Genomic DNA, 14,248 nt, shown 5'->3' with positions numbered 1-14,248 from the left:
TTTCTAGTTACGGGCTTTCTAGCCTGAATCAGAGTATCTATTACAGAATCTGAAAACCCACGCTTTGATAAAATCAAGCGTTCAATCTCCAAGCCGTCAGTTGGAGGGAAACCAGATTCGGATGTTCGAATGGACCTTGAACAAGAAGGTCCTGTCTCAAAGGTAGCTTCCATGGTGGAGCCGATGACATATTCACCAGGTCTGCATACCAAGTCCTGCGTGGCCACGCAGGAGCTATCAAGATCACCGAAGCCCTCTCCTGATTGATCCTGGCTACCAGCCTGGGAATGAGAGGAAACGGTGGGAATACATAAGCTAGGTTGAAGGTCCAAGGTGCTACTAGTGCATCTACTAGAGTCGCCTTGGGATCCCTGGATCTGGACCCGTAGCAAGGAACCTTGAAGTTCTGATGAGACGCCATCAGATCCATGTCTGGAATGCCCCATAATTGAGTTATTTGGGCAAAGATTTCCGGATGGAGTTCCCACTCCCCCGGATGGAATGTCTGACGACTCAGAAAATCCGCTTCCCAATTTTCCACTCCTGGGATGTGGATTGCAGACAAGTGGCAGGAGTGATCCTCCGCCCATTGAATTATTTTGGTCACTTCTTCCATCGCCAGGGAACTCCTTGTTCCCCCCTGATGATTGATATATGCAACAGTCGTCATGTTGTCTGATTGAAACCTTATGAATTTGGCCTTTGCTAGTTGAGGCCAAGCTTTGAGAGCATTGAATATCGCTCTCAGTTCCAGAATGTTTATCGGGAGAAGAGATTCTTCCCGAGACCATAGACCCTGAGCTTTCAGGGGTTCCCAGACCGCGCCCCAGCCCACCAGACTGGCGTCGGTCGTGACAATGACCCACTCTGGTCTGCGGAAGCTCATTCCCTGTGACAGATTGTCCAGGGTCAGCCACCAACGGAGTGAATCTCTGGTCTTTTGATCTACTTGAATCGTCGGAGACAAGTCTGTATAATCCCCATTCCACTGTCTGAGCATGCACAGTTGTAATGGTCTTAGATGAATTTGTGCAAAAGGAACTATGTCCATTGCTGCAACCATCAATCCTATTACTTCCATGCACTGCGCTATGGAAGGACGAAGAACAGAATGAAGTACTTGACAAGAGCTTAGAATTTTTGATTTTCTGACCTCTGTCAGAAAAATCCTCATTTCTAAGGAATCTATTATTGTTCCCAAGAAGGGAACTCTTGTTGACGGGGACAGATAACTTTTTTCTTTGTTCACCTTCCATCCGTGAGATCTGAGAAAGGCTAGGACGATGTCCGTATGAGCCTTTGCTTTTGACAGAGACGACGCTTGAATCAGGATGTCGTCCAAGTAAGGTACTACTGCAATGCCCCTTGGTCTTAGAACCGCTAGAAGGGACCCTAGTACCTTTGTGAAAATCCTTGGAGCAGTGGCTAATCCGAATGGAAGTGCCACAAACTGGTAATGCTTGTCCAGAAAAGCGAACCTTAGGAACTGATGATGTTCCTTGTGGATAGGAATATGTAGGTACGCATCCTTTAAATCCACGGTAGTCATAAATTGATTTTCCTGGATAGTAGGTAGGATTGTTCGAATAGTTTCCATTTTGAACGATGGAACCTTGAGAAATTTGTTTAGGATCTTGAGATCCAAAATTGGTCTGAATGTTCCCTCTTTTTTGGGAACTATGAACAGGTTGGAATAAAAACCCATCCCTTGTTCTCTTATTGGAACTGGATGAATCACTCCCATCTTTAACAGGTCTTCTACACAATGTAAGAATGCCTGTCTTTTATTTGGTTTGAAGATAATTGAGACCTGTGGAACCTTCCCCTTGGGGGTAGTTCCTTGAATTCCAGGAGATAACCTTGAGAAACTATTTCTAGCGCCCAAGGATCCTGAACATCTCTTGCCCAAGCCTGAGCAAAGAGAGAAAGTCTGCCCCCCACCAGATCCGGTCCCGGATCGGGGGCCATCCCTTCATGCTGTTTTGGTAGCAGTGGTAGGCTTCTTGGCCTGCTTACCCTTGTTCCAGCCTTGCATTGGTCTCCAGGCTGGTTTGGGTTGTGAAGTATTACCCTCTTGCTTAGAGGATGTAGAATTAGAGGCTGGTCCGTTTCTGCGAAAGGGACGAAAATTAGGCTTATCTTTAGCCTTAAAAGACCTATCCTGTGGGAGGGCGTGGCCCTTTCCCCCAGTGATGTCTGAAATAATCTCTTTCAAATCAGGTCCAAATAATGTTTTACCCTTGAAAGGGATGTTAAGCAATTTTGTCTTGGAAGACACATCCGCTGACCAAGACTTTAGCCAAAGCGCTCTGCGCGCCACGATAGCAAACCCTGAATTTTTCGCCGCTAATCTAGCTAATTGCAAAGAGGCATCTAAAATAAAAGAGTTAGCCAATTTAAGTGCTTGAACTCTGTCCATAACCTCCTCATACGAAGATTCTTTATTGAGCGACTTTTCTAGTTCCTCGAACCAGAAACACGCCGCCGTAGTGACAGGAACAATGCATGAAATTGGTTGTAGAAGGTAACCTTGCTGAACAAAAATCTTTTTAAGCAAACCCTCTAATTTTTTATCCATAGGATCTTTGAAAGCACAACTATCTTCGATAGGAATAGTAGTGCGTTTGTTTAGAGTAGAAACCACCCCCTCGACCTTGGGGACTGTCTGCCATAAGTCCTTTCTGGGGACGACTATAGGAAATAATTTCTTAAATATAGGGGGGGGACAAAAGGTATGCCGGGCCTTTCCCACTCTTTATTTACTATGTCCGCCACCCGCTTGGGTATAGGAAAAGCGTCGGGGGGCACCGGAACCTCTAGGAACTTGTCCATCTTACATAATTTCTCTGGAATGACCAAATTGTCACAATCATCCAGAGTAGATAATACCTCCTTAAGCAGTGCGCGGAGATGTTCTAATTTAAATTTAAATGTCACAACCTCAGGTTCAGCTTGTTGAGAAATTTTTCCTGAATCTGAAATTTCTCCCTCAGACAAAACCTCCCTCATGGCCCCTTCAGATTGGTGTGAGGGTATATCAGAACAGTTATCATCAGAGTCCTCTTGCTCTACAGTGTTTAAAACAGAGCAATCGCGCTTTCTCTGATAAGTAGGCATTTTGGATAAAATGTTTGCTATAGAGTTATCCATTACAGCCGTTAATTGTTGCATGGTAATAAGTATTGGCGCACTAGATGTATTAGGGGCCTCCTGTGTGGGCAAAACTGGTGTAGACACAGAAGGGGATGATGTAGTATCATGTTTACTCCCCTCATTTGAGGAATCATCTTGGGCAATATCATTATCTGTGGCATTGCTGTCCCTACTTTGTTTGGACACTATGGCACAATTATCACATAAATTTAAATGGGGAGACACCTTGGCTTTCATACATATAGAACATAGCTTATCTGATGGTACAGACATGTTAAACAGGCTTAAACTTGTCAACAAAGCACAAAAAAACGTTTTAAAATAAAACCGTTACTGTCACTTTAAATTTCAAACTGAAAACACTTTATTACTGAATATGTGAAAAAGTATGAAGGAATTGTTCAAAATTCACCAAAATTTCACCACAGTGTCTTAAAGCATTAAAAGTATTGCACACCAAATTTCAGAGCTTTAACCCTTAAATTAACGGAACCGGAGCCGTTTTTACATTTAACCCCTATACAGTCCCAGCTATATGCTTTGCTGAGACCCAACCAAGCCCAGAGGGGAATACGATACCAAATGATGCCTTCTATAAGCTTTTTCAGTGATTCTTAGCTCCTCACACATGCATCTGCATGCCTTGCTCTCCAAAAACAACTGCGCATTAGTGGCGCGAAAATGAGGCTCTGTCTATAACTAGAAAAGGCCCCCATCTGAAAAAGGTGTCCAACACAGTGCCTGCCGTTTTTCTAAACAATCCCCAGGATTATAATAACCATTAATAGTTAGAATCTGCAAAATATGCCTAGCAAAGCAATCGTTTTAGCCCAGAAAAATGTCTACCAGTTTTTTAAGCCCTTATGAAGCCCTTTATTCTTTTATTTAACTAAGAAAATGGCTTACCGGTCCCCATAAGGGGAAATGACAGCCTTCCAGCATTACATAGTCTTGTTAGAAATATGGCCAGTCATACCTTAAGCAGAAAAGTCTGCCAACTGTTTCCCCCAACTGAAGTTACTTCATCTCAACAGTCCTGTGTGGAAACAGCAATCGATTTTAGTAACATCTGCTAAAATCATCTTCCTCTTACAAACAGAAATCTTCATCTTTTTTCTGTTTCAGAGTAAATAGTACATACCAGCACTATTTTAAAATAACTAACACTTGATTGAAGAATAAAAACTACATTTAAACACCAAAAAACTCTTAACCATCTCCGTGGAGATGTTGCCTGTGCAACGGCAAAGAGAATGACTGGGGTGGGCGGAGCCTAGGAGGGATCATGTGACCAGCTTTGCTGGGACTCTTTGCCATTTCCTGTTGGGGAAGAGAATATCCCACAAGTAAGGATGACGCCGTGGACCGGACACACCTATGTTGGAGAAACAAAACTCTTTATATGTACACAGCATTAAAGATAAACCAACACACTATTATAGAAGATTCTTTAAACATAGCAAAATCTTTTAGAGATTATTATGCAAATCTTTATAATCTTTTTCCCTTGAGAACAAAAATATCTATATGCCAGGAATACTTAAAAGATATACCTACACCAAAATTCTCATCTGACATGGTAGATTTTTTAAAACAACCAATCACATCCCAAGAAATTGACCTAGAAATACAAGCTTTGAAAACGGGTAAAAGCCCTGGACCAGATGGGTTCAGCGGATCCTATTACAAAACATATAAAAATCTACTTATTCCCCACCTGCTCTCTCTCAATCAGTCGATAACACATACCCCATGCCACAAAGAATGCTAGAAGCCCATGTTTCGGTTCTACCGAAACCGGGAAAATCTCCAGATCTTCCGTCCAATTACAGGCCTATCTCACTACTTAATGTAGATCTAAAAATATTCGTGAAGATTTTAGCAAATAGGTTGAACTTAGTCCTGCCCACTTTGATACATATGGATCAAGTGGGATTTGTACCACAATGAGAAGCTAGGGATAATACCACCAGGATTCTTCATCTTATACAATATACAAAATTACATCAAATACCTTCAGCCCTCCTGTCGACAGATGCCAAAAAGGCCTTCAACAGGTTGGACTAGACCTTCCTGTATCTCACTTTACAAAAAATTGGCATCCCTAAGGAATTAATTGTGAAAGTCTTTTCAATATACCACACACCGACAGCCAAAGTAAAAGTTAACGGCATCTTATCTGATTCATTCCCCATTAAAAATTGTACAAGGCAGGGTTGCCCCTTATCTCCCCTACTATTCGTATTAAGCATGGAAATCCTAGCCATTAAACTCAGAATATGCCCTGGAATCACAGGATTCCAAATAGGTCATCAACATTATAAGCTGACATTATTTGCAGATGATTTATTATTATTCCTGACCAACCAACAAACATCCCTACTAGCAGCACAAACCCAATTAGATGACTATAGTACCGTATCTAACTACACCATCAACTCTTCTAAATCAGAAATACTCCCTATAGAATTATCTGCCCAAGAAGCTACTAATTTAAGACTTATGACGCCATACAGAATACAAAAGAAGGCCCTAAAGTACCTAGGCATATACTGTATCTCTCTCCTAATCCACAACAATTATACAAGCTAAATTATGAAAAAAAATTGAGAGAATTTACACAACTCACCAAATCCTGGATTACTAAACATATTTCATGGACAGGTAGAATCGCAGTGGCCAAAATGACGCCCATGCCAAAACTACTTTATGTATTTCAAACAGTTCCTATACCCTTACCCAAACCTTACATTCCTAAACTACAAACCATATTAAACTCCTACATTTGGCGAAAAAAGCCCCCCAGGCTAGCTAAGACCACGCTCTATCTACCCAAACAAAAGGGGGGTCTGGGAGCCCCAAATATTCAATTATACAGATTTGCTACAATTCTTAACAGAATAATCGATTGGAGTTATAATAATCCCCAAACAAATAAGGCATGGGTCCCTTTGGAACACAAATTAATATCTACCTCCCAATTGGGAAGTTCTATCTGGCTATCTGCAAATCACAGATCACCTAACATACACAAATACCCAATAATTAAAGAAACTTATGATACCTGGGATTTGCTTCTGAAAAAGTTCCCTGCCCTTTCCTCAATTCCTTCCCATCTAAAACCCATTCTACAGAATCCCGATTTTATAATGGGACAAATCAATATGAAGATTGTGAACCCTGACATACACAACCTTTTTCCAATGTATTTACTAACAGACTCTACTAAATTACTACCACAGGCACATATACAAATTTTGGGCGAGGGACTCTTTTCGTCATGGCTGAAATATTACTAACTAGCAAATTTTTGAAATACTCACAAATATAAATCTACACTCACAAGGCCCTGAACAGCTTTTAAACTCCTCTCCAGTGCAAAAAACCCTCCTAAACATACTATCTCACTGCTCTATACAATTTTAATTAATCCCTTGAAAGATTCCTTACCTTCATATACTCAAAGATGGCAAATGGAGTTACCAGTTTGAGTCTCTTGTAAGGAATGGAACGTAATATTCTCCAGAATCTCCAAATCTACCCACTCTAGCTCGCTTCTGGAGACCAATTACAAACTTCTTGCAAGGTGGTATCTTACACCCAAAATACTAAAATATATGTTCCCACAAGCCACAGATCGTTGTTGCAGACAATGCAAACAGGTAGGCTCACTATATCATATTTGGTGGTCTTGCCCCTTAATTCAACAATTTTGGAACTCTGTAAAAAACACAAATTAATTCCATTCTAGATTGTAACCTACCACTTGACCATTTGATTTTCTTATTCCATGACATCCCCAAGCTACAATCTAAACTACATACAACCCTACACCACCTTGCGATAAACAGCGCAAAACAGCTCATCCCAAGATTATGTAAACAAACCCGTGTTCCCACAGCCTTTGACTGGATAACTCAATTTTCCCTAAATCTAAAATTGGAGAGATATTTCTATTTTTCTATTAATCGTCTTGACTTTTACTACGATATGATGTTTGTATGGGAAACAAGCTTGCAAAACCCGGAAAATACTCTCCCTGTCCAACTCTAAAAAGACTTTAAAAAGAAAAGACTTCGGAGTGATGTATTGACAACATCTATTTTAAAAATCCAATTACACATATGAGATTATCTTTCCCGCTTATTGTATTTTTCTTTGTTTGTTTATTTCTGTTTTCTTTCATTGTCTAATTTCTACGCTCAGATTCGCAATGATACTGTAAAACCTTGAGTGATGTTTTTTAAAGCTGAATGTGTAATTTGTAACTGATCAGTTCCGCTCTAATGATATCAATGTTGTACTGTTAAACAAAATTTCAATAAAGAATAAATAAAAAATAAAAAAAGAGTTCAGCTAGACCACACCAGAGGGAGGTGGACCAAACATTATAAATGCATTCTTGACACGTTAGATAATTTATCATACTTATATATTGTACCTGCCAAATCATTAAAGATTTCTCCTTAATGTTTAAAACGTTCACTGTAAAGGTGTTCTTTGTTTGCTATGCTTACCTGCACAGGCAGTAAGATGTAGTCATTTTCCTTTAGTGCTTCTTCAACAGCATCATTAAATTTAGGGTATCGAACACGGGGGCAGTCTAACCCCGGAAACAAATCCGAAATTAGGCCAAGGAATAGAGGGACATCTTCAAATACAAACTTAGGTAGATTCATGTCTCTTAGAGCCCTCATCAAAACAACATCCTAAAAATACAAATCATTATCACTTCGTATTATTTAAATAAAAATAATTAATCAAAGCAAAGAAGCTTTAGTTTGATTGTTTTACTTTCTATTAGTTAAACCAATTTAAAGAATTTAAAATTTTCTGATAATTTTATAATCAAGCCACTGTTATTAATAATAGATTGCTTAATTATACTATGGTGCACATATACATTCACATTCTGAAGAAAAAAAAAGTGTGAATTGTTTCTAATGAGTGAAAGGGAAAAGCCCCCACTTATAATATTTAAACGATTTGCAAGTCAAGCTCTGCAAGTTGAAATTATTTAGGCCTTCCAAAGGGGTCAGCTCTGGCCCAACAATCTTCCTCCTTGAGATGAAAAACTTACATTTTCATTCCCTTCACTTACCTCTTTCCCTAGGTCTCCTTTGTTGAGCTTTAGCTCCTTTCAAAGAAAGAGCTTACTGAAGTAGGCTCAGGAGCGTACTTATGTCTTGAGCACTATATGTAAAACATTGTTGCAAACACTGTTGCCTCAGTGTGTTCTCATAGAAAGGATCTCAGTTTCAACAAAGGATACCAAGGTAAAATTTGATAATAACGTAATACAAGTTTTATCTTGACTTCTATGTTTCTTTAAGAAATAAAGATTTAGTTGTGGAATCATAAAAAAGACAATAGCACAGGTGCTAAGAATTTTACCTCACTTAAATCAGGTGAACCCCTTTTCAGCTCTCCAGCCATTACCAACACAGATTTCAGAGCACGCAGGCCAAAGTCATAATGATGCTGTTTGGACAGTTGCTCCCGTGCAAGCTTGTATAGCACTGTCATCTTTTTAGCTAAATTCTGAAAAAAGGATAAAAGTTTAAGTGTTATACATATGAAACATTGAAGAAGATAAGTAAAACACTCCACCATCAAAATATGCAATAGTCTTGTATCACTCTTTATAGCTTTAGACTGGAGTCATTGATAAATAAATCACAACACAATAAAATGTTTTCTAACATTAGATAAAATTAAACAGTAAAGGGGCAGTAAAGTCAAAATTGATCTTTTATGGTTCAGATAGAACATGCAAATTTAATCAAATTTTCAATTTATATCTATTTTCTATTTTGCTTTATTTTCTTGGTATCTTTTAGTGAAAAGCATACCTAGGTAAGCTCAGGATCAGAAATGAGAGATTGTCCCAGCTCCTAAGCCTATCTAGATATGCTTTTCAACAAAGGAAATCAAGATAAAATTAGATAGAAGAAGTATATTGGAAAGTTGTTTAAATTTGTGTGCTTTGTCTGAATCATGAAAGAAAAATTGTGGGTTTCATGTCCCATTAAAGGGACATGAAACCATAAATTTGTCTTTCATGATTCAGATAGAGCATGCAATTGTGAACAACTTTCCAATTTTCTTCTATTGCCATATTTGATTCACTCCATATCCTTCATTGAAGGAGCTAGTTGAACACATTGGCTGAGCCAACAAGAGGCTTATATGTTCAGTGACCAATCAGCAGCTAGCTCTCAGTGGTGCATTTCTGCTGCTGAGACAACCTAGATATGTTTTCAAAAAAGATACCAAGATCACAAAGCAAATTAGATAATAAAGTCAATGGCTCTGATCTGAATCATGAAAATATAATTTTGAATTTACTTTCCCTTTAAACATAAATGCTTATTCACTTTGTGCTAGATAACAAAATAATTTACCTTGGCCTGAAGAAATCCTTCTGAAAATAGCATAATTTCACAGATTTGTTGGAGATCTGGCACTATCACAACCACTGGCCTAAATAAAGCTTTTACTGATTCTGGCAACTCTGTGCGGCCGGCATAGCCAGGATTCATTGTTATGAAGATTCCCATACGAGCGTCCAAAGCTATTTCCTGCCCTTCAAACTGCAAATAGAAATCATATTTATTTAATGTATTTAATCTGATATACTCAGAAGAAATAGATTAACACTTTGATATAAAAAAAAACAATAACTAAATAGTTCTGACAGCAGAACTTTTTGCTTTTTTATTGATATTCTGCATCACCAACAATTTATCTGAGGAAGATGAAGAGAAACAGAAGGGCCACATGGCCTAGTATTGTATGTACTCTTGTGGTAAAGTGCAAAAGTATTTCACTCACATGTAAGGAAGCTCCCCTCTTGGCGCAAGTATCGCAGACTGGAATCATACACTCATCCAGTCTGTGATACTTGCATCAAGAGGGGAGCTTCCTCATATGTGAGTGAAATACTTTTGCACTTTACCACAAGAGTACATGCAATGCTAGGCCATGTGGCACTTCTGTTTCTCTTCATCTTCCACAGATTACTGATTTGGGGATTCTGACCTATGATCCCCTCACAGACAGTAGCCTGGACCTAGACTGTTTAATTTGATTTGGTTGGTTTGGATTCTACCCTATATTGATATATGGGACTTCTTGGCCATCATATATATCTTACACTTTTTGTATAACATTTGTTTCGTTTTCACCTGTATAGGGATATATGATTCCCTACTGTTCATTGATATTAATTGTATATAGATGTCTATAGTTATCTAACCATTCTTTATACTTATAGATTTATCATAACTGACCTAGGGCACCCCCTATTTTTCTTGTGTACCAACAATTTATGCAACACGTTAGCTAAACAATGAAGGGTATTTGTGAATGTAATAAATATATAAAGTTATCACAAGAATGTTTGCTTTATTCAGGACTTGCATGATTCTGAAACCCCTGTATTATTTTCAGAAGATCTTGAACCAAATAAAAGAGGAATTGGAAACTATTGATAACTCCTGTTTGCTCACCTGAAACCTCTTCAGCTGATGCATTAAGGCATTACGGATTGTTTGTATCTGAGATGAGATCACTGAAAGTACTGACGCATCAATCCGATTAAATTCATCAAAACAGCCCCATGCACCACACTGGGCCAAGCCAGAAAAGATTTTACCCACAGCCTAAAAATAAGTTATTAAAAATATGATTTAAGTAAAACAAAAAATATTATATACACAATCTCTTTCACTAGACACTTTATTGTATTGCATGCAGACAAAATGTGTTTTATAACAATGATTAAATATGAATTTAATACAGAGAGTTCAATAATATAAGATTACTTCAGCATTTTATCAGATTCCTAAAACATTTTAAATATTACACAATTGTTGCACTTTACGGAAGTATAATACAGAATAGTTGTATAAAAAGCCGATCTTCTCAGCAATTAATATTATTACGTTTATGAACAATAGAGAAGTACAAAAGTGTTTGAGAAACTTATTTTACGTGGACCACAACTCATTAAGAGCTGCATGGAAGTCATATATACTTCAGAGAGATCATATCTAGGTCTGTGGGTTACAGTGTTACCCTAAGAGCTTCACAATAGAACTATTCTTAAGCTGAATACACACACAAAAGAATACTCACTTTATAATCCATCCCTTCTCCACAGTTTGTTACCACACACAACAGTCCTAGAGCTTTAGCCAGATCTTTTGTTGTCTCTGTTTTACCCGTCCCTGCTGGACCTGCAGGTGCCCCCCCTAAATACATGGACAATGCCTAAAGAAAAAAAGATAAAGCCACATAATTTAGACTTATATGTTCTAGATATTGTGCAAACCACCAGTCTGTCTATCTATCTATCTGTATGTATGTCTGTCTATCTATATGTCTATCTATCTGTATGTATGTATGTATGTCTGTCTATCTATATGTCTATGTATATATCTATCTATCTGTATGTATGTCTGTCTATCTATATGTCTATCTATCTGTATGTATGTATGTATGTATGTATGTATGTCTGTCTATCTATATGTATATCTATCTATCTATCTGTATGTCAGTCTACCTACAGACATACACTTGCAAACAAAGATATAATTTGTTCAGGAAATAACATTAAACACCAAAATAATAAACTGTTAGAATGTTAGAAATATTTCATAGATAAACCAAGGGGAACTTAGACACATTAGTATATAGCAAAATAGTATTTTAAAAAGAGTTGCTAACTTTGGAGATTCATATGCTTAATACATATTACGTTATGTAGATAGGATGGATATGCTGTGAACCTTTTTACAATCTCAGCTATATTGTAACATTAACAATGCATTAGTGGTATAAAGCATGAACTCAGAGGAGTGGAGAAAAGAAGAACAAAGTTACTACAATGTATAGGGTATAGGAGCCAGGCAAGTATTAAGAAGACAGAGTAAGCCTCAATGTTTTGTTACTCTGAATATGGAGAACTTGATTTCTTTGTAAAAATGGGCCCTGCTGTCTTTCACATTCAATTGAAAGATCAGGTCAATTAAACGTTAAGGCTTAGGCTGTGGGCTGCACAAAAGCACATTTGGTTTTGGCACCACTAAGTTAATGATCAGCTATCTTACTTGTCTTACTGCAGTCGGCCAGGGCCACCCACCAGCGCAGCTGTCTGCTGATCATTTGATGAGGGTAGGCACTGGCACTTACTAGGGCTACTTACCCAAAGGGAAAAAGATGAGAGAGAGAGATTTTAAAAGAACACTGGAATGTAAAGTTTTCACAGTATCCGAAAACCTGAAGTTAGCGTGCATCGGACTTTCATACGCACGCTAACTTTTTACTTTCAACTTGTAAAACATGTTAAAATTTTACTTTGAGCAGTCAGTGCGCGATCGAAAAATATATTTAGCGTGCTACTTATAATCTAGCCCTAAGTGGGTTGTTTAATCAAATTACTGTTCAGAATAAAAAGTATGATATGAAACACAATTGTGTGAATTTATAGCATTTCGAAGGCCTGTACTGACAGTTATTTCTGGTATTTAGAGCTTACCTGAGTCAGTGTTAGGTATATCCGATCAGTCAGAGGCGTGATAACCAGTCTCCCATTTAGCCCCATATATTCATAGCCATATCCAAATGTTCCAGTGCACTGGCGGACATTCAGCTCATCAGGTTCTCTGTCCCAATAAAAACGCAGCTGGCTTTCCCATTCAAATTCTCTGGCATCCATTATACTGAAAAAACAGAATTTATGTTTACCTGATAAATTACTTTCTCCAACGGTGTGTCCGGTCCACGGCGTCATCCTTACTTGTGGGATATTCTCTTCCCCAACAGGAAATGGCAAAGAGCCAGCAAAGCTGGTCACATGATCCCTCCTAGGCTCCGCCTACCCCAGTCATTCGACCGACGTTAAGGAGGAATATTTGCATAGGAGAAACCATATGATACCGTGGTGACTGTAGTTAAAGAAAAAAAATTATCAGACCTGATTAAAAAACCAGGGCGGGCCGTGGACCGGACACACCGTTGGAGAAAGTAATTTATCAGGTAAACATAAATTCTGTTTTCTCCAACATAGGTGTGTCCGGTCCACGGCGTCATCCTTACTTGTGGGAACCAATACCAAAGCTTTAGGACACGGATGAAGGGAGGGAGCAAATCAGGTCACCTAAATGGAAGGCACCACGGCTTGCAAAACCTTTCTCCCAAAAATAGCCTCAGAAGAAGCAAAAGTATCAAACTTGTAAAATTTGGTAAAAGAGTGCAGTGAAGACCAAGTCGCTGCCCTACATATCTGATCAACAGAAGCCTCGTTCTTGAAGGCCCATGTGGAAGCCACAGCCCTAGTGGAAGGAGCTGTGATCCTTTCAGGAGGCTGCCGTCCGGCAGTCTCGTAAGCCAATCTGATGATGCTTTTAATCCAAAAAGAGAGAGAGGTAGAAGTTGCTTTTTGACCTCTCCTTTTACCAGAATAAACAACAAACAAGGAAGATGTTTGTCTAAAATCCTTTGTAGCATCTAAATAGAATTTTAGAGCGCGAACAACATCCAAATTGTGCAACAAACGTTCCTTCTTCGAAACTGGTTTCGGACACAGAGAAGGCACGACTATCTCCTGGTTAATGTTTTTGTTAGAAACAACTTTTGGAAGAAAACCAGGTTAGTACGTAAAACCACCTTATCTGCATGGAACACCAGATAAGGAGGAGAACACTGCAGAGCAGATAATTCTGAAACTCTTCTAGCAGAAGAAATTGCAACCAAAAACAAAACTTTCCAAGATAATAACTTAATATCAACGGAATGTAAGGGTTCAAACGGAACCCCCTGAAGAACTGAAAGAACTAAGTTGAGACTCCAAGGAGGAGTCAAAGGTTTGTAAACAGGCTTGATTCTAACCAGAGCCTGAACAAAGGCTTGAACATCTGGCACAGCTGCCAGCTTTTTGTGAAGTAACACAGACAAGGCAGAAATCTGTCCCATCAAGGAACTTGCAGATAATCCTTTTTCCAATCCTTCTCGAAGGAAGGATAGACACTTAGGAATCTTAACCTTGTCCCAAGGGAATCCTTTAGATTCACACCAACAGATATATTTTTTC

At 38.6% G+C, this 14,248-nt stretch overlaps 1 protein-coding gene across 1 annotated transcript in view; it reads right to left on the bottom strand.

The window, feature by feature from the left end:
• The window catches only part of DNAH10 (dynein axonemal heavy chain 10), a 540,282-nt gene that overhangs the window by 259,051 nt on the left and 266,983 nt on the right, over window positions 1–14,248 (bottom strand). Inside the window, exons 32-37 of the mRNA XM_053699776.1 lie at window positions 12,695–12,878; window positions 11,293–11,427; window positions 10,665–10,817; window positions 9,558–9,746; window positions 8,548–8,694; window positions 7,671–7,862 (exon numbers count right to left, since the gene is read on the bottom strand). Of these exons, the coding sequence (XP_053555751.1) occupies window positions 7,671–7,862; window positions 8,548–8,694; window positions 9,558–9,746; window positions 10,665–10,817; window positions 11,293–11,427; window positions 12,695–12,878 (1,000 nt within the window). The remainder of the gene's footprint in view (window positions 1–7,670; window positions 7,863–8,547; window positions 8,695–9,557; window positions 9,747–10,664; window positions 10,818–11,292; window positions 11,428–12,694; window positions 12,879–14,248) is intronic.

This window comes from Bombina bombina, chromosome 2, assembly GCF_027579735.1.
Source record: "Bombina bombina isolate aBomBom1 chromosome 2, aBomBom1.pri, whole genome shotgun sequence".
In the NCBI taxonomy this organism is placed as follows: Eukaryota; Metazoa; Chordata; class Amphibia; order Anura; family Bombinatoridae; genus Bombina; species Bombina bombina.
Note: the sequence above shows the minus strand (reverse complement) of the source record. Positions and strands in the feature narration are given on the sequence as shown.